The sequence below is a fragment of the Saccopteryx leptura genome, chromosome 8 (genome assembly GCF_036850995.1).
Source record: "Saccopteryx leptura isolate mSacLep1 chromosome 8, mSacLep1_pri_phased_curated, whole genome shotgun sequence".
Taxonomy (NCBI): domain Eukaryota; kingdom Metazoa; phylum Chordata; class Mammalia; order Chiroptera; family Emballonuridae; genus Saccopteryx; species Saccopteryx leptura.
The window spans coordinates 55,266,825-55,287,964 of record NC_089510.1 but is presented as its reverse complement, the minus strand read 5'-3'; the positions used below and the strand labels follow the sequence as shown (position 1 = coordinate 55,287,964).

General features: G+C 38.9%; 1 protein-coding gene across 2 annotated transcripts in view; it reads left to right on the top strand.

The window, feature by feature from the left end:
* LMLN (leishmanolysin like peptidase) overlaps window positions 1-21,140 on the top strand; it is a 98,691-nt gene that overhangs the window by 36,102 nt on the left and 41,449 nt on the right. For both annotated transcript variants that reach the window (XM_066346977.1, XM_066346976.1), the window contains exons 7-10: window positions 3,059-3,164; window positions 8,101-8,195; window positions 14,737-14,854; window positions 16,913-17,020. In XM_066346977.1, coding sequence (XP_066203074.1) covers window positions 3,059-3,164; window positions 8,101-8,195; window positions 14,737-14,854; window positions 16,913-17,020 — 427 coding nt within the window. The remainder of the gene's footprint in view (window positions 1-3,058; window positions 3,165-8,100; window positions 8,196-14,736; window positions 14,855-16,912; window positions 17,021-21,140) is intronic.

Here is a 21,140-nt window from a genome sequence, read left to right as displayed (position 1 = left end):
AATCCTTACAGCACACTGGTTGACAGTTGCTGGTCTGGATAATGCTGACATCTTACAATGCTGAGAGAACCTCAAGTATCTAACTGTATGTTGGTGAGAGAATCTAGCAGAGGAGTTGTCACACCGATGAGAATCCTGTAGCCCAGCACTGCATTTCAGTGTCAGTGCTCTGCTGTTAGCTTTGTTTAAAGCACGTTAACATTTGGTTCACATTTGATGTAAGTGAGTAGCTAAAAGAATAAATGTTCTTTGCATCTATAAATATGAAGTTACTCCTATATGTTTTCTCATTTTTGGGGAAAGATGGTTTCTCCTGAGGAAAATGTTGATGTTGGAAGAAAGAGCAGTGTCTTTGGTTGTCCTTTTTCTAATTTTTTCAAAGGAAGTGAAACTTTCCTTCAAAACTGATGTATTAATTCATTCGGTGAATATTTGAGCACCTAATGTTACTGGCAGATTAGGTGAACAAAATAGTATAGATATGTGTACCTGCCTCACGTAACTTACAAATTACAGGAAAGAGGTAATTAGTTAAATATACTTAGAAATAAATAGATGATTTCCAAATGTGATAAACATACTTTGTAGAATTAAACAGAGTGCTGCATAAAGGAGAACAAAAAGGTCAACATAATTTAGATCAATTAGGCAATGAAGGCCTCTGAAAAAATGAAATTTTAACTGTAACCTGAACATTGATAGGCTTCAGCCAAATAAAGAGGTAGAGAAAGAGCCTATGTTAGGAAGAAGCCACATGCACCTGTTGCTGTTACAAGCCACTTCAGTGGACACTGAGGATGAGAGCTTCGTGAGACAGATTGAAGAGGAATTCTAGGCCAGGGGTTTTTTTTTTGTTTGTTTGTTTTTTGTGAGAGGAGGGGAGGCAGAGACAGACTCTTGCATGCACCCCAGCATACGCACTAGGGGCTGATGGTGTATTGCTGCTAGGGCATTGCTCCATTGCAACCGGAGCCAACCGGAGCCAATTTTTAGCAACTTGACAGAGGCTATGGAGCCATCCTTAGTGCTGGGAGCCAACTCGCTCTAATTGAACCATGGCTGCAGGGAGAGAGGGGAGAGAGAGAGAGAGAGAGAGAAAGAAAGAAAGAAAGAAGGGAGGGGGGGATGGATGGGTGCTTCTATGTGCCTGACCAGGACTCAAACCTGGGACAGCCACATGTTGGGCTGACGCTCTACCACTGAGCCAATGGGCCAGGGCCTGGGCTATTTTAATTTCAGTGCTATAGAAGTCCCTGATGAGTTTTAAGTCTGATAGTGGTATCCATTTTGTATTTTGGAGGTCACAAGCAATGTTTGGGTAAGTGAATTATATACATAGTTTTTCTAAGTCTAAGTCTGTCGTTTTCAAGTATGGGAAGTATACTATAAGTTTTTTATGTACGCAGGACAAATGTTACTTTGTAAATATGCGATCAACATTTAGTGAAGTCTGTGGTATTTCTATGGCAAAATGTTAAGTTAGTGGTGGGAGAAAGGCCTTGGGGTTCCTTGCCCTTGTCTGCTTACTGTAGCTTTTGGAAGATAGGTAGGTGCACGGTGGAGCTGACTGAGCTACTCTGGGTCCCAGTCAGCTCTTGGATTCTCAGGTTCTACGTGCAGAGGAGATGTAGAGTTCTGTAGATTCTAGGACAGGGGTCCCCAAACTTTTTACACAGGGGGCCAGTTCACTGTCCCTCAGACCATTGGAGGGCCAGACTATAAAAAAAACTATGAACAAATCCCTATGCACACTGCACATATCTTATTTTAAAGTAAAAAAACAAAACAGGAACAAATACAATATTTAAAGTAAAGAACAAGTAAATTTAAATCAATAAACTGACCAGTATTTCAATGGGAACTACGGGCCTGCTTTTGGCTAATGAGATGGTCAATGTCCGGTTCCATATTTGTCACTGCCAGAGGTAACAAGTGATGTGACGTGCTTCCGGAGCCGTGAGGTGTACATCCCACGTCACTGGAAGTAGTACTGTATGTGAGCGATGCCATGCTTTGCGTCTCTCACTGACCACCAATGAAAGAGGTACCCCTTCCGGAAGTGCGGCGGGGGCCGGATAAATGGCCTCAGGGGGCTGCATGTGGCCCGCGGGCCGTAGTTTGGGGACCCCTGTTCTAGGAGGTAAAGAAGATAAAACAAGATAATGGGAAGATTTGTATGTGAAGGAAAGCAGTGTTAGGGCAGGAGAAACGAAATAGTGAGGTGGAAATAAGAATGTTCAGCAACTTTCAGCAACTTGAATAATTTGCTTATTGTCCTATTGTATATCTGGTTTCTCTCTCTACTTGTCTGTCCCTGTGTTTATAAATACAGGGGATTTTCGGGTTACAACATGGTTCTGTTCCTATGACAGTGATGTAACATGAATTAGGTGTAAGTTAAACATACCCTAGCCTAGTCACTTATGTATCCTAACACAGTTGTAAACTCATAATCTAGAACATAGAGACACAGCCAAGCCACAGAAAAAGGAAAAGGACATAAATGTACTGTACGCTGTACTGTGTATTCTTCCGCGTGCAACCAAACTATAATAGTTCATCCACTAAGTAGTTCATCTGTAAGTAAGACACGAATATATCAATTTTTTTAAAGTTTTTATGGGAGTGAGCGTTGTAAACTGGAAATGTCATGTATTGAAACTGTTTTAACCCGAGGATCAGACCCCTCTATACTGAAATGCTAAAGTCATATAAGGGTTTTACAAGAAAAATAATGTTAGAATTTGAATTTTTGAGTACATTCCTTTTTTTTGGTATATATTGACATATTTTAAAAATTCACATTAAAGTATGATTAACTGTGTAAACTCTTTTGTAGAAATAGGTGTTGGTTAGCCATGCCATAAGAACATAGAGGTATGTATATCTTCAGAGTAAAAGATAGTAAAAGTTAGATGTTATTGTACAAAATGACATTTGATATTTAACAAAAATTTCTCTGACCTTGGACAGTTCTTGATAGAAAAGTATAGGTTAATAGTTATCATAATGTATATTGTTCTAGAGTATAATAAAAATTTAATGTCTATTTTAACAGGCCTATAGCAGGATATGCTAACCTGTGTCCAAATATGATCTCTACCCAGCCTCAGGAGTTTATTGGGATGTTGTCTACTGTGAAACATGAGATTATTCATGCCCTGGTAAATTTTGCTGTTAACTGTTCTTTTGTGTGTGTACACCTTGATTTTCTGTTTATTATGCTCTCATTTTAATGTATATATTAAATTATAAGATTATCTAGATTCTTAGATTTCTGTTCTGTAAAAACCTAGTTGATTAGGCCTCTGCTAGTAGAAATTTCTAATGATTAGCATATGGGCTGGGTTGAGAGGAAATGATTAAGTTTCTTCAGGAAAAAAATAATAATTTAGAAAAATTTACTTTTCTATAAAATGACAGCTGATATACTAATTATAGATCTTTCTTATTTCATACAGAGAACTCACTTCTAAAACTCCTCTTGGTCTATTTAGGCTTTCTAAATTTATAGGTACTAACTAATACAGAACTTCTTCCATTTCCTCAATTTATCCAAAATAGTGAATTTTTGCCATTTGTCTAGAGAATTGTACAGCATTGCCTAAGAGCCTAGGAAATGTTCTCCTGATGCCATTTGTATATTTAGAAAGTAGATGGCAGTAAAATAAAGAGAGATAATGGGTTACACAGATCTAGGTGTGATTCTTCACTAAAACTCTGGGATCTTGTGCAAATCACTTGGCCTTTGTAATATTCAGTTTCATCTTTTTTAAATTTTTTTTTTATTTTTTACAGAAACAGAGAGAGTCAGAGAGAGGGATAGACAGGGACAGACAGACAGGAATGGAGAGATAAGAAGCATCAATCGTTAGTTTTTCGTTCCGCATTGCAACACCTTAGTTGTTTATTGATTGCTTGTGCCTTGACCGTGGGCCTTCAGCAGACTGAGTAACATCTTGCTTGAGTCAGTGACCCTGGGTCCAAGCTGGTGAGCTTTTTGTTCAAACCAGATGAGCCCGCGCTCAAGCTGGCGACCTTGGGGTCTCAAACCTGGGTCCTCAACATCCCAGTCCAACGCTCTATCCACTGCGCCACCGCCTGGTCAGGCAGTTTCATCTTTTTTATTAATCAATTAAATTTATTTTATTTTATTTTTTTTAGCAAGAGAGAACACAGGAAGGGAGAGAGATGAAAAGCATGAACTCATAGTTGTAGCACTTTAGTTGTTCACTGATTGCTTCTCATACATGCCCTGGGTGGGGGGAAATGGGAGGACTACAGCTGAGCCAGTGACCCCTTGCTCGAGCCAGTGACTTTGGGCTTCAAGCCAGTGACCATGGGGTCGTGTCTGTGATCTCACACTTAAGCTGTCAACCTCTGGGTTTCGAACCTGGGTCCTCATTGTCCCAGTCCCAGGTCGATGCTTTATTCACTGCACCACCACCTGGTCAGGCCTCAGTTTCATCTTTAGAATGAAGATAGTAGTACACACTACAATGAATTTGTTTTCTTCTAGCTTAGGACCATGCTGTACATAGTAAGGTGTAATAAAATTAGTGGCTATTACTTATTTTATTTGGTGAGTTGTCATGTATAACCTTGAAATGCAAGCCTCAGTCTTTTTTTTTTGTCTCAAACATTAAGGAAATACATTGATTTACTGGATGTCTAGAGTATGGGATTCAGAACTAACTGAACCTAATAGTCCAGCTCCATTTCCTGTATTTCCCTTGGCTGTACTCATGTTAAGTTTCAGGCTTTAAATCAGCAAATATATTGAATAACTCAGTGAAATTGTAGTGTGACCAGGTAATACTTATAAGAAGATTCTGAAATGAATCATCTGTTTCCCTTTATTAAAAAAAGTAGTTGAACCTGCTACATTTGGTAAAGACAAGCATCATTTTAAAATAACATTTTAAAATTTAAGTTAAAAAATCTAAAGATAACTTGATGAGAGAACCAGAAAAAAACAACAGGTTTTAAGTCCAGTTCATAAGTGAACATGAATGAATACAGAGTTCATAAACATGACATAAATTAGGTTAGGAATAGACAATTCACAAAAGAAAAAATTCATTTGGCCACTATAAAGTAAGTACATATATTCACACTTACTTTAGCAGTCAGATAATTTCAAATTAAAGTGAGATACCATTGAATGTAAAAACATATATGAGAATTACGCAAATTGACTTCAAGGTAGTGGTTGCCCTCTAGGAAGAGGAAGGGAAAAGAGTTTAGGTAATGAGGCTTCGCCAGTATTTACTCTGCAGTGTTTTGTTTTTAAAAATCTGAAAAAAATATGACAAAACTAATATCTTAAATCCTCTTTAGAAGGATGCATAAGTTTCTATTAGATTTTTAAAAAATTTTAGCTGTAGTTATTCATGGTACTTTGAATACTAGATAATACTTCTGAAATATGAGTGCTTAGAAAAATTTTCTAGTTGATAGGGTGGGAAAATATGCATCTAGAATATTATAAAGGATAGCACAAATCATGCTATTATAAGTTTTATATAACTTCAGTGAATTGTATATTAAAAACTATTTAGATTTTCTTAGCTGATTCCATTAAGTGTCCTTTGCATCTTCAGAGATTAAAAAAGAAGAAGAAATATAGGAATAAAAGAATAATCTGGACTCCATTAATCATATTGGCAAGCCTGAATGACACAGAGGCCACAGTTATGTAAGCAAAGAAATTTGCTAATGAAATTGATTACATGATTATTTATGATGGTTAGTTATATGAATATAAGCTATAGCATATTCTCAATGTATAAGACTTAAAGTAGTAGTTATAAAAGTGCTTTGTTTTTGTTATTAGATTAAGAAAGCAAGAAAAAAGTCTCACTAATGAAATAAATATCACATGTCAACAAATTTTTTTTTTTTTTTTGAATTTTTCTGAAGCTGGAAACGGGGAGAGACAGTCAGACAGACTCCCGCATGCACCCGACCGGGATCCACCCGGCACGCCCACCAGGGGCGAAGCTCTGCCCACCAGGGGGCGATGCTCTGCCCCTTCGGGGCGTTGCTCTGCTGCGACCAGAGCCACTCTAGCGCCTGGGGCAAAGGCCAAGGAGCCATCCCCAGCACCCGGGCCATCTTTGCTCCAATGGAGCCTTGGCTGCAGGAGGGGAAGAGAGAGACAGAGAGGCAAGAGGGGGGGGGGTGGAGAAGCAAATGGGCGCCTCTCCTATGTGCCCTGGCCGGGAATCGAACCCGGATCCCCCGCACGCCCGGCCGACGCTCTACCGCTGAGCCAACCAGCCAGGGCCACATGTCAACAAATTTTTTGCCCATTTTCTTATCTTATTTGAAAGAAGGGGGATAGAGAATAGGAATTTATCTTTTCTTTTTTTAATTGAATTTACTGGGATGACATTGGTTTGCAAAATTATATACGTTTCAAATGCACAACTCAACAGATCTCCATCTGTCTGCTGCATCGTGTGCCCTCTGCCCCTAGCCATCCTCTCCCTCTGTTCCCATTTTCCCCACCTCTGCCCACCACCACCTGGCCCCTAGCCCCCTTTCCTCCAGCCATCACCATACAATTGACTATGTCTGTGTGTTAGGTGTATGTGTTTTGGGGCCAATCCCTTCACCTGCTTTCATCCAGAATGTGAATACCTTTATGCAAAGTAAACATCATTAAAATTGAAGACTTCTATAAAATGCTACTTAAAATGTGATATAAACATAAAAATTCACGTTGTAAAATAATTTTGGGAATGTGTGTAATATTACATATTACCCTACCAGCAAAAGAACCACAGCTAACATTTTGATACATATGCTTCCAGTCTTTCTTTTTGTGTGTGTGTCCAGTTTTTTGTTTTTATTTTTTTAGTAGGTAGATAGCCTTTTGGAATGGCATCTTTTTTTAATATAATGCTTTTTAGAGTTAGTAAAAAATTGTTTTTTATTTAGAAAATTAACAGGGTGACATTGGTCAACAAGAGAACATAGATTTTGGGCAAACATCTCCACATCATTTGGACAGTCGATTATGTTATATATCCATCACTCAAAGTTAAATCATCCTCCATCACCTTATATTGTCCCTCTATACCCTTCCCTCAAGCCCCTTCCCCCACCCTTCCCTTCTCCCCATCCCCTTCCCCTGGTAACCACTGCACTCTTATCTAGGTCTCAATTTAGTATCCCACCTATGTGTGGAATCATATAGTTTTTAGCTTTTTCTGATTTACTTATTTCACTCAGTATAATGTTATTAAGGTCCATCCATGTTGTTATAAATGATACTATGTCATTGTTTCTTATGGCTGCATGTTGTGTCCAGTTTTCCTTAATACATTTGCACACATACACTCCACTTTTTACAAGTGTAGATCAAAGACTGAATTTTATGAATGTGCTTAGGAGCACACTTGCTCACTCACTGCCTACTTTAAACTATATTGTTAATTGTTCTCAATATTAGCATTTCCTGGATGCAGTTACAGAGTTTAGAAAGTTCATGTGAAGATCAATTGTGATAAACACGTTTTTAAACAAATAAATGCATTGTTTATACCACTACTAAAGAATATGTGTTACTGCCTGACCAGGCAGTGGAGCAGTGGATAGAGCATTGGCCTGGGATGCAGAGGACCCAGGTTCGAAACCCTGAGGTCACCAGCTTGAGTGCAGGCTCGTCTGGTTTGAGATAGCTTGAGCCCAATGTCGCTGGCTTGAGCAAAGGGTCACTCTGTCTGCTGTAGCCCCCCCAGTCAAGGCACATATGAGAAAGCAATGAACAACTAAGGTATCACAACAAAGAATTGATGTTTCTCACCTGTCTCCTTTCCTGTCTGTCTGTCCCTCTCTCTGTATCACCAAAAAAAAAAAAAGTTGCTATTACTTTTGATTTCCTCATTTAATAATGTCAAATAATTGGAATTTAAAATTCAAAGATTTGAAACATGTAATTGTCCAATTCCAATATGAGAAGTTCCATAAAAGTACTAATGTTGTGCCTTTATGTGGTTATATCAGTGTTCTCTTTTAATAGCAGCATGTTGTAATATCTCTAATCAGAATTAATATTTTTCACTTTAAGACATTTTGAACTTTTTTTTATAGGGTTTCTCTGCTGGGCTGTTTGCATTCTACCATGATAAAGATGGAAATCCTCTAACTTCAAGATTTGCTGATGGTCTCCCACCTTTTAATTATAGGTATTTGTTATTTTTGTTCTTGTTCTCTTTCAGGAGGATACTAAGACTACAATCTGAGAATCATAGTATGTTAGGCGCCATAAATAACAGTGGGTTTAGGGCTAGCCTAAAATTATAGACATTAAAACAAGATGGGATATAAAAGATTACTTAGCTTTACCTTTCATTTTACAGATGAAGCAGTTGAGCCACATAAAGCTTGAAGTGATTTGTCCAAAGAGCTAGAAATCTTCTGCTAGGCAGGGCTCTTTCCTACTATACTGTAACTTGTGTTGCTTTACAGTATATCAGGCTGTAGGAAAATATGGGCTGGTTATATTTTGGTTTTATTAATAATTGCCTAGACATGGAAATATCGACATGTAAACTGATGTTTAATTAGCACAACATATTAGCTATGATTAGAGGTTCAGGGCCCAAAATAAGTAATAGTAATAAACATTAAAAAATTATTAAGAATTTTTAAGACTATTAGTCACAGAACTCTAATCATTTGCATGCGTTCATATAAAAATCTCTAAATTAAAAGCACATGTCCTGGATGGAAACTACCCAAAAGTTCATCAATAGGAGAATGAATAAATAAATTCTGATATATTCCTATAATTGAAAACTACAAAGCATTAAAAAAGATTACACTATTGCTGCATACAGTAGTGTATGAATATCACAGATAAAATGTTGAGCAGAAAAAGTCCATTTGTATGGAGTTTAAAAACAGGCAATGATAAAAGATAGCTTAGTGGTTTTACTTGAGATTCAGGCTGTTAAATACTGTAACACTAAGTATAGATTAGGAAGGGGCACAAAGAAACCTTTCATGGGGTGCTAACACTGTTCCATGTCTTTTTCAGAGTACTGGTATAAGGGTAAAGAATAAAAAATTAATCTTTATATTTAAAATTTATGTATTTTCAATACATATTACTTTAACTACAAAGATCTCTGTAAAATGACTAGAATAAAATATTGAAGCAAATAATATGGTATTCATAATAGTTTTTAGAATACATGTGAAGAAATGAAATTCTAATATAAAAATTGATGTTTTCCTGTATGGATTGTGTTTGTTTGTTTGTTTGGTGGTATGAGAGAAGTCTGGCCTTTCCTAAGAATTGTGTTAGAGGAAACATAAATGTTGAGATAGGCATCATCTACATAGCCATGTAGGTAAGGAAGAGAGAGGTAACCATATGCAAAAACCTTTGCAGTTCTTTCTTTTTTTTTTTTAAATTAATTAATTTTTTTAGAGAGGAGAAGGAGAGACAGAGAGAGAGAGAGAGAGAGAGAGAGAGAAGGGGGGAGGAGCTGGAAGCATCAACTCCCATATGTACCTTGACCAGGCAAGCCCAGGGTTTTGAACCAGCTACCTCAGCATTTCCAGGTCGACGCTTTATCCACTGCGCCACCACAGGTCAGGCTGCAGTTCTTTCTTGTGTTGAAGATATTCCTCAAAAACAGACCTTTTTTTTTTTTTAAGATTTATTTATTGATTTGAGAGAGAGAGAAAGAGAAACAGAGAAAGGTAAGGGGAGCAGTGCGAAGCATCAACTCATAGTTGCTTCTTGTATGTGCCCTGACTGGGCAAGCCCGGGCTTCAAACTGAAGAGCACGCTCAGCATTCCCGGTCGCTGCCTTACCCACTGCGCCACCACAGGCCAGGCTCAACAACAGAACTTTTAACGTGAAATTGGAGATAGTAGAGTAATAAGAAGTTCAGTTGTTTAATATAAAGGTTTGGATATGACTTTAATCAATTTATTTGGAGAAATTGTTAATCTTGAATTATGAATAGTGAAGAGGATATTGGAGTTATTAATAAGGTAAAAAGTTTATTATTATTATTTTTGCTGGCTTTGTTCACTGTTTATGTTTAAACATTGTCTTGCCATTGAAAAAGATGAAGGAATTAAGAATGGCCTCTCTAGCCTGACCAGGTGATGGCACAGTGGATAGAGCATTGAACTGGAATGCGGAGGACCCAGGTTTGATACCCGAGGTCACCAGCTTGAGCGTGGGCTCATCTGGTTTGAGCAAAAGCTCACCAGCTTGGACCCAAGGTTGCTGGCTCGAGCAAGGGGTTACTCGGCCTGCTGAAGGCCCGCGGTCAAGGCACATATGAGAAAGCAATCAATGAACAACTAAGGTGTCGCAACAAAAAACTGATGATTGATGTTTCTCATCTCTCTCCATTCCTGTCTGTCTGTCCCTATCTATCCCTCTCTCTGTCTCTGTAAAAAAAAAAAAAATTAAAAAAAAAAAAAGAATGGCCTCTCTATAGAACGGGTAGATGAACAGATCTATTATACAACAAAGAGAACAAGATGTTAATTATAGAATTAAGGTAATGAGTATTGGATATAGAGATGTTCACCATATAATTCTTTCAAATTTTCATAAAATACTGGCAGAAAAAAATAGCTTCTTTTTTGTTCTATTGGTGAGAATAAGAGATTCATAAGGTCAGTGGTAGAAGTAATCTAGGGAAAAAGCCAGAATAGGTAAGTTATGGGGGAAAATCAAAATTGGTATTTATCATAATTTTCTATAATAAAAAAATATATTACTTTGGTTGTAGTACTTGTATTTGGTCAAGATAGATTTCCCAAAGTGGGATTGTTTGTTTAAAATCTATGTCTACTATAGGCCTGATCTGTGGTGGCACAGTGGATAAAACGTTGACCTGCAATGCTGAGGCCGCTGGTTCAAAATCCTGGGCTTGCCTGGTCAAGGCACATTTGGGAGTTGATGCTTCCTGCTCCTCCCCACTTGTCTCTCTCTCCTATCTCTAGAAATCAATAAATAAATTTAAAAAAAACATGAAATTGGTGCAAAGGAGGGACAAGGCATGTGTCTATTCATCTAAAAAAAAAAATCTATGTCCACTATAAATTTTTATGAAAACTGCCATTTCATTTTTTTTTTTTACTTGTGTCAGGGCACACTCCTATCAGGGATATGAGTGCTTTTGTGTCCACCTTCCCAGTACTGGATCTTATTTTTAGGCCAATGTGATGGGTAAAAGATGGTGTCTCATATTTCCAGGACTATGAGTGAGGTTTTAGCTATTTGAATTTTCTCTTTATACACTGCCTATTTATTTTCTTTGTCCAGTCTTTTAGGTTATTTTCCATTTTCTAAACACTTTTTAAGAATTCTTTATGGCCCTGGCCGGTTGGCTCAGTGGTAGAGCGTCGGCCTGGTGTGCAGGAGTCCCAGGTTCGATTCCTGGCCAGGGCACACAGGAGAAGCGCCTATCTGCTCCTCCACCCCTCCCCCTCTCCTTCTTCTCTATCTCTCTCTTCCCCTCCCACAGCCAAGGCTCCATTGGAGCAAAGTTGGCCCAGGTGCTGAGGATGGCTCCATGGCCTCTGCCTCAGGCACTAGAATGGCCCTGGTTGCAACAGAGCAATGCCTCAGATGGGCAGAGCATCACCCCCTGGTGGGCATGCCAGGTAGATCCCGGTCGGGCACATGTGGGAGTCTGTCTGACTGCCTCCCCGTTTCCAACTTCAGAAAAATACTAAAAAGAAAAAAGGAATTCTTTATGAATTAGGAATATTAACTCAATTTTTTTGCAAATTTTTTTTAGTATCTTAGTTTCCTTTATCTTCAATATATCATACTGGAAATATTTGCTATAATTTTTACTTTTTATATTCTGTATCTTGTTTAGCTGGACCTTTTTTTTCCTTTTTTTTATGTTCTTTTTTTAATTTATTTTTTTGGTATATTTTTCTGAAGTTTGAAGCAGGGAGGCAGAGACAGACTTCCTCATGTGCTCGACCAGGATCTACCCGGCATGCCCACCAGGAGGCGATGCTCTGCCCCCCTGGGGCATTGCTCCATTGCAACTGGAGCCATTCTAGTGCCTGAGGCGGAGGCCATGGAGCCATCCTCAGTGCCTGGGCCAACTTTGCTCCAGTGGATCCTTGGCTGCAGGAACGGTAGAGAGAGAGAGAGAGAGAGAGAAGAGAGTGGGAAGGGTGGAGAAGCAGATGGGCACTTCTCCTGTGTGCCCTGGCCGGGAATCAAACCTGGGACTTCCACACGCTGGACCGATGCTCTACCGCTGAGCTAGCCAGGCAGGGATATGTTTTTTAATTACATTTATTGGGGTGACATTGGAATAGGATCATAGAGGTTGCAAGTGTACATTTCTATGATACATGATTATTTATTTATTTATTCATTTTTAGAGAGGAGAGAGACAGAGAGGGAGAGAGAGACAGAGAGAGAGAAGGGGGGAGGAGCTGGAAGCATCAACTCCCATATGTGCCTTGACCAGGCAAGCCCAGGGTTTAGAACCGGTGACCTCAGCATTTCCAGGTCGATGCTTTATCCACTGCGCCACCACAGGTCAGGCCGATACATGATTTTTATATTGCACTTTGTGCCCACCACCCAAAGGCAAATATTTTTTCTATTTAGTTATCTTTTTATTTTATCATATTTTTGCCATATTACAGAAGTTTTTAATTTTATATCATTAAGTTCATCTATCTTTTCCTTTATTGTTTAAGAAAGTTTCTGCCTGCCAAAGATTATAAAATTATTATCCTAAATTTTTTTTTTCAAAATCTAGAAGCTTTAATCTGTTCTTCACTTTCATACATAAGTAACCATTCTGTACCATTCTTCATTAAATGAAGAATTAGATATTTTTCAATTAACTCATTTGTCTCTTTAAAACAATTTTGGGGGTTTTTTGTTTGTTTTTTTATTAATTTTAATGGGGTGACATTAATAAATCAGGGTACATATGTTCAAAGAAAACATCTCCAGGTCTAAATTTTATATTGTAAGTTATTTAAATTTTTTATGTTCATAGCTTTAATCCATTTGAAATTTACTTTTGCTTCATGTATTTTTTTTTTTTTTTGTATTTTTGTCATGTCACTTTTTGTAGAAATGTATGTATGTGGCCAAAAGAACCCTTCTTGTTTTCTGAAAGGTCTATAGACTATAGTGAATGCCTCTCCTCTTTCTCTTGGTGTTAGTCATTTTGGTGAATTAATGGAAGATGGAGGATCTGACTGAAAAGAGGGTACATATATTTTTGTAATTATTATATCTCAGTGGATTGACTTTTTTATCATGAGAAAACTTCCCTCTTTGAGTCTAGTAGCAATTTTTGTCTTAAGTTTATTTTGTCTGATATTAATACAGGTATAGCTGTTCCAACTCTCTTTTGAATATTATTTGAATGTCATATCTTTTAATCCGTTTATGTTCAGCCTATTTGGGTCCTTGAGTCTGAACTTTGTCTCTTGTCCACATAGAATTGGATCATGGGTGCTTTTTAATGCATTCTTCTAGTTAGTTTCGTGCCGCCCCGTCTGGGGGCTGCCAGGTTGCTAGTTTTCACTATGCCTGCCTGGGCTTTTGGTTTTCAAGCCTGCACAAGACTAGAGAGAGGGCATGAGAAAACAAAGCTTCCTGTTCTTACAGTTCAATTTTATTAATTCATCAGATTCATCCTTATTTTCTTAAATGCTTTCTGTATTGCTGCAAGCCTTTGGTTAATTTCCAGAATTCTGAAAAAGCTGATTTGATCAATTTTGCCACTTTTCTCATTGCTTTCACGAAGTGGAGAATTTTCATAGGTCCTTACCCTGCACTTTTAGCTGACATCTGTCTGGAATTTATTTCTGTATATGGGTTGAAATAGGTATTTAACTTTTTTTTCCCTTAGATGGATAACCTGTTTTATGCATACTTTTTTTTTTTTTAATTTTTTTTTTATTCATTTTAGAGAGGAGAGGGAGAGACAGAGAGAAAGAGAGAGAGGAGAGACAGAGAGAGAGAAGGAGGGAGGAGCTGGAAGCATCAACTCCCATATGTGCCTTGACCAGGCAAGCCCAGGGTTTCGAACTGGCGACCTCAGCATTTCCAGGTCAATGCTTTATCCACTGTGCCACCACAGGTCAGGCTGTTTTATGCATACTTATTAAGTAAATTATACATTTCCACTAAATTAAAGTGCCTTTTTTTGTTTGTTTGTTTAAGTTTTCTTATATACTTGGATATGTCTCTGGACTTATGTTTTTCTCCATTGAATTTGTTGAGAGAAAATAATTCATTGCCATCTTAGCCAAGTATTGGCTATGTAGACTTGAGCAAGTTACTTCTCTCTAACTTCTGTCTCTTTATCTACAAAATGGTGATGATAATCTCATGAAGCTGTTGAAAAGATTAAATTAGAAAATGTTATCAAGCCTGACCTGTGGTGGCGCAATAGATAAAGCGTTGACCTGGAATGCTGAGGTCACTGGTTCAAAACCCTGGTCTTGCCTGGTCAAGGCACATATGGGAAGCAACTACTAGGAGTTGATGCTTCCCATTCCTCCCCACCCCTTTTTTTCTCTCTAATAATAATTAATTAAATAAAATATATTTTAAAAAAAGGGAATCAAGTACTTTGCATGAACTTAGTACCTAGTAAGCTGAAATATTTTGATTTTATTGCTATTCATAAACAATTTTGCATTGAATGTAGTGAATTTGCAAAAGTGACTGTGTTCTTATCCTTTAACTACAGTCTTGGATTATATCAATGGAGTGATAAAGTAGTTCAAAAAGTGGAGAGAATGTGGGATGTTCGAGATAACAAGATAGTTCCTCACCCTGTGTATGTCCTCGTAACACCTCGTGTTGTCGTAAGTATTACCGAACTTACTAATATCTCATGAGCCATCTGCTCTTTTTCTACATTATGGTAATTTCTTTACTAATCATTATTGTTTAAGAACTTAGGATAAAATTTTAGAGCCTATAATAGGAAAAATAATATAAAGGCAGTACAGTAAAGCTACAGGCCCAGCCCTGGCCAGGTGGCTGAGTGGCTAAAGCATAATCCTGGTGTGGCGAGGTTGTGGGTTCCATCCCCAGTCAGGGCATGTTCAAGAAGTAATCAATGAATGTACAACTAAGTAGAACAACAAGTTGATGCTTCTTTCTCTTTCTCTCCCTCCTTCTCTCTCCTCTCTCTCTTCCGTCTCTCTCCTTCTCTCTTTCTTTCTCTCTCCCTCTCTCCCTCCCTTCCTCCTTTTCTCACTTTCTGTCTCTCAAATCAATGGAAACATTTTTTTTTTTTAAAAAGTACAGGCCCATGGAGTGGTACAGTGGATAAAGCACTGACCTGGAACACTGAGGTGGCCAGTTCAAAACCCTGGGCTTGCCTGGTCCAGGCACATATGAGAGATGATGGATGCTTCCTGCTCCTCCTTCCTTCTCTCTCTCTTTCTCACTCTCCTTCTCTAAAATGAATGGATAAAATCTTTTTTAAAAAAAGGTACAGGCCCAGAGAAATCATAGGAAATGGAAATTTGGCAACGACTCTTCTGGTTTCCGTTGTACCCACTGCTGTAAGCCAGTATTCCTCTGTTTTGATACCTCTTAGGATTGCTGGTACTGTTTGTATAGTTGCTAGTCATTTAATTTGGAGTCTGTGTTAGCGTTCTCCAGAGAAATAGAACCAACAGGATATGTGACAGGGTAGGTGGGATTTATTTAAGGAATTGGTTCATATAATTGTGGAGGTTTAGGAGATCCATATTGGATCAAGCAGGCTGGCAGGCTGGAGACTCAGGGAAATTCACTACATTAAATGCAAAATTGAAGTGTGACTCCAAAGGCAGTCTGCTGTTCGAATTCCTCTTTGCTCAAGTAAGGTCAGTCTTTATTCTATTAAGACCTTTAACTGATTGGATGAGGCCCATTTATAAATTTGCTTTACTCAAAGTCCACTAAGTTAAATGTTAATCTCATACAAAAGCATCCTTACAGAATCATCCAGAGTAATGTTTGACCAGGTATCTGAGCACTGTAGTCCAGCCAAGATGACATAAAATTAACCATCACACTCTTACGCAATGACGAAAACTTGTTCTCCTGTTCTCCTTCCCTGACTGGAGACAGCTCTCTCTGCCTTCTGAACTTGCACTGCTCTTGGTATAGTTTCCATTCCTGGAAGTCTCTAACTGAAGGACAAGAGCAACCAAACGAACAATGTTATGTTTTAATGAACAGCTTATTTTTCTTATGAGTATTATATCCATTATTAGAGCAATTTATACCTATATTAACATTGTTGACACAGGGTTGGTTACAAATGGCAAACATGTCTATAAGTTCTTAAAGAATATATATGACATAAAATTTTCAAATAGAAAAAATAGGAAGAGCCTGACCAGGCGGTGGCACAGTGGATAAAGTGTTGGACTGAGATGCAGAGGACCCAGGTTTGAAACCCCGAGGTCGCCAGCTTGAGTGTGGGCTCGTCTGGTTTGAGACCAGCTTGGACCCAAGGTTGCTGGCTTGAGCAAGGGGTCACTTGGTCTGCTGTAGCCCCCTAGTCAAGGTACATATGAGAAAGCAATCAATGAACAACTAAGGTGCTGCAATGAGGAATTGATGCTTTTCATCTCTCTCCATTCCTGTCTGTCTGTCCCTGTCTATCCCTCTCTATGTCTCTGTCACAAAAATAAATAAATAAATGGGCACTTAAAAAAAATAGGAAAATAGTAATTTACTAGCAGAGTGTGTCAGTTTCAAAATATTTTATTTAATTATGTTAAAACCAGATTTTTAAAAGATGTTTTCTCTTCTCACCAAAGTAATTCTTGAGAGTCAGTTTTATTCCATCTAGTGTGATAGAGAATTTGCCATTATCTTATTGTACTTTTATGGGGCTTTTATTTTTTTCTGATTCTTAGGATGAAGCACGAAAACATTTTAACTGTCCTATTCTGGAGGGAATGGAACTTGAAAATCAAGGTGGTATGGGCACTGAGCTCAATCATTGGGAAAAGCGGTTATTAGAGGTCAGTTTATTTTAAAATTTTACTACACACTCTTTCTTATTCATGGTAAAAGTTAAACAGTATGATAGCTTATAAAGTAAAACATTTTTAAGGCTCTTTCCCCTTTAGCTTTCTAAATCCACTTTCCTGAGGTAATCACTTTTTAAATTTTTTGTATATTCTTTCAGAAATGTGAACTAAGATACAAAATTTTTGTTTTGTTTTGTTTTTAGCGAGAATGAGAGAGAGGGGGACAGACTGGGACAGACAGACAGAAAGGGAGAGAGATGAGAAGCATCAGTTCTTCATTGTGGCACCTTAGTTATTTATTGATTGCTTTCTCATATGTGCCTTGACCGGGGAGCTCCAGCCAAGCCAGTGACCTCTTGTTCAAGCCAGCAACCTTGGTCTTCAAGCTAGTGACCCCATGCACAAGCTGGTGAGCCTGCGCTCAAGCGAGATGAGCCTACATTTAAGCCAGCGACCTCCAGGTCTTGAACCTGGGTCGTCAGCATCCCAGGCTAACACTCTGTTCATTGCACCACTGCCTGTTTAGGCACACATACTTTTTAAAAAATGGATTCATGCATTTATGCAACTTTCTTTCCTTAATGATAGGTTTTTACATTTTTTCAAGGTAGTTGAGTGCTTCTACTATAATGCAATGTATACTTTCCTAAAAAACAAACAAAAAAATCTCTTTCTTCAAAAAAAATTTCTTTTTTTTTTTTTCTGAAGCTGGAAATGGGGAGGCAGTCAGACAGACTCCCGCATGCGCCCGACCGGGATCCACCCGGCACGCCCACCAGGGGGCGATGCTCTGCCCCTCTGGGGCGTCGCTCTGTTGCATCCAGAGCCATTCTAGCGTCTGGGGCAGAGGCCACAGAGCCATCCCCAGCGCTCGGGCCATCTTTGCTCCAATGGAGCCTTGGCTGCGGGAGGGGAAGAGAGAGACAGAGAGGAAGGAGAGGGGGAGGGGTGGAGAAGCAGATGGGCGCTTCTCCTGTGTGCCCTGGCCAGGAATCGAACCTGGGACTCCTGCATGCCAGGCCGACGCTCTACCGCTGAGCCAACCGGCCAAGGCCTCTTTCTTCAAAATTGAACGCTAAAAATAACAAGGCTTGTTGTAAAACAAATACCAGAGCATTAATAAAAGCAGTAAGTCATAATAAAAGTACTACCTTGGTTTAAAAAGGCACCATATTTTCTAGTTTACTTTTTTTTTTTTCAATTTTTAATTTATTCATTTTAGAGAGGAGAGGGAGAGACAGAGAGAGAGAGAGAGAGAGAGAGAGAGAGAGAGAAAGAGAGAAGGGGGAGGAGCTGGAAGCATCAACTCCCATATATGCCTTGACCAGGCAAGCCCAGGGTTTTGAACCGGCGACCTCAGCATTTCCAGGTTGACGCTTTATCCACTGCGCCACCACAGGTCAGGTGACACCATATTTTCAATAAATAAACTCCCTTATCTACTTGAGGATTTCTTTTTTTTCTAGATTTTTTAAATGTTTATTGATTTTAGCAAGAGAAGAAGGGAGAGAGAGAGAAAGAGAGAGACAGGAACATTGATCTGTTCCTGTATGTGCCCTTACCGGGGATTGAACTGGCATCCTCTGCACTTTGGGACAGTGCTCTATCAACTGAGCTATCTGGTCAGGGTTACTCTAGTATTTCTTTACATTAAACAACAACAACAAAAAGCAGTGATAACTGGATGGTAAACTATAAATCTGAGCAATGGGAGAGAAGAGTAAAATTCTATAAAGATTAGAGAAGAATATACAATAAACACTTCTAAGTCAGAACCTCTGGCCGTACATACTAAGCCAAGTGGAAGAGCATGGAGTGCACAGACATTGTTCACAGTATAGCATTTCTCTGTGGCTCTGTTTAGCTATCTTAGCATACTTTGTATTTAGCTGTATTATTCCATTGCATAAAATATTAAAATCCAGGAGAAAAATCATTATGAACCAACGTGGTTCCTTAGTATGACGATGTTGCATCCTTATTTAATAGTCTCACGTGAGCTCATTACATTACAGAAATACATCTAGAATAGTCTATATACTGAATCTACTCATTTTTTAACAGCTATTTAGTATTATATGAATGTAACAACATTTCTGTGTTAATGAGTAACTTTTAAATTTTTTATTTAAAAAATATTATAATGAGCCAACTTATATCTGCACTGCCTTCTAGGAGTATTGTTCTTGTGGTGGTTTTTAAATTCAACTAAACGGCCCTGGCTGGTTGGCTCAGCGGTAGAGCGTCGGCCTGGCGTGCGGGGGACCCGGGTTCGATTCCCAGCCAGGGCACATAGGAGAAGCGCCCATTTGCTTCTCCACCCCCACCCCCTCCTTCCTCTCTGTCTCTCTCTTCCCCTCCTGCAGCCAAGGCTCCATTGGAGCAAAGATGGCCCGGGCGCTGGGGATGGCTCCTTGGCCTCTGCCCCAGGCACTAGAGTGGCTCTGGTCGCGGCAGAGCGATGCCCTGGAGGGGCAGAGCATCGCCCCTGGTGGGCGTGCCGGGTGGATCCCGGTCGGGCGCATGCGGGAGTCTGTCTGACTGTCTCTCCCCGTTTCCAGCTTCAGAAAAATACCAAAAAAAAAAAAAAATAAAAATAAATAAATAAATAAATAAATTCAACTAAACAATCAAACTAAATATGGCTGTTTGGCTCAGTGGTAGAGTGTCGGCCCAGCATGTGGATGCCCTGGGTTTGATATCCATTCAGGGCACACAGAAGAAGTGCCCATCTGCTTCTCTACCCCTCCTCCTCTTGCTTCTTTCTCTCTCACTCTCCTGCAACCATCGCTCAATTGGAGTGAGTTGGCCCCATGGCCTCCAGCTCAGGCACTAAGAAGAGCTTGGTTGCTGAGCAATGGAGCAATGCCCAGATGGGCAGAGCATCACCCCCTATTGGGTTTGCTGGGTGGATCCCAGTCAGGGCACATGTAGGAGTCTTTCTGCCTTCCTTTCTGTCACTGAATAAAAAAAAAACAACAACAATCAAACTAACAAGACCTAAACAGGCCACACTAAAGAAAAACTTTCATTTAGAAGGACAGAATAAAAAAAGCACAGCATGCCAGCATGGCCGCTATGTTTCTCTTGTGCTCCACACAGCAGTCTAGGGGATATCCATGGACATAATTTCCAGAACCCTGTAAGAGATGGGCACACCCATAAGTGTCACTGCACATAGGACAGTCTCAAACTGTTCATTTACAGTAATCCCAAGCCCAGAGGCATATCAGGAGGTCTTTTCCCCTATGTAGTGTTGCCTGGTAACAGTTGACATTCCACTTTTATTAGGTTTCCAGGGGACCAGGATTAAAGTTAATTCAAGGTCAGATTTTTTTTTTTTAATTTTACGTATTGATATTATAAAGAGAGGAGAGTTGGAGAGTAGGAAGTATCAACCCATAGTTTCTTCACTTTAGTTGCTCATTGATTTCTAATCATATGTGCCTTGACTGGGCAAGCCCAGGGTTTTGAACCAGTGACCTCAACATTCCAAGTCTATGTTTTATCCACTGTACTACCACAGGCCAGGCAAGCTTAGATTTGTTTATATAGAAAAATAAAGATAAATCCCTGCAAGTAGAATTTCTTGGTCAAAGGGTATGTATTAAATATGTATATTTATTAGAGTTGACACCATAAGCATAAGCAACCAAAGAAAATAGCATGAACTTTATCAAAATTAAAACTTCCGTGCTTTGAAAGACACTGTGAAGAAAGTGAAAAGACAACTTAGAATGGTAGACAATATTTGCAAGTCATCTATCTGATAAGGGTTTAGTATCCAGAATGTGTAAAGAACTCTTATAACTCAACAATGAAAAGACAACTCAATTTAAAAATGGGTGAAGGATTTGAATAAACTACATTTTAGAGGTCTGTTGGGCTTCTTAGATAGTTGCAGCTTACATATATTATGACCCGAGTTAGCAAAACTAGGGAAAGAGTGAAATTAATGCTTGTACTGACTGTTCTTATCTAGGTGACCACAAAGTAACAGTGATGGAAACTTATGGAAGATACATTTATTTCTCCTTTGGGAATTTCAGTTTATCTTCTTTAAGCAATTTTATCAAGTGACTCCTTTTAGAAAGATGTAAATTGGTCGGCC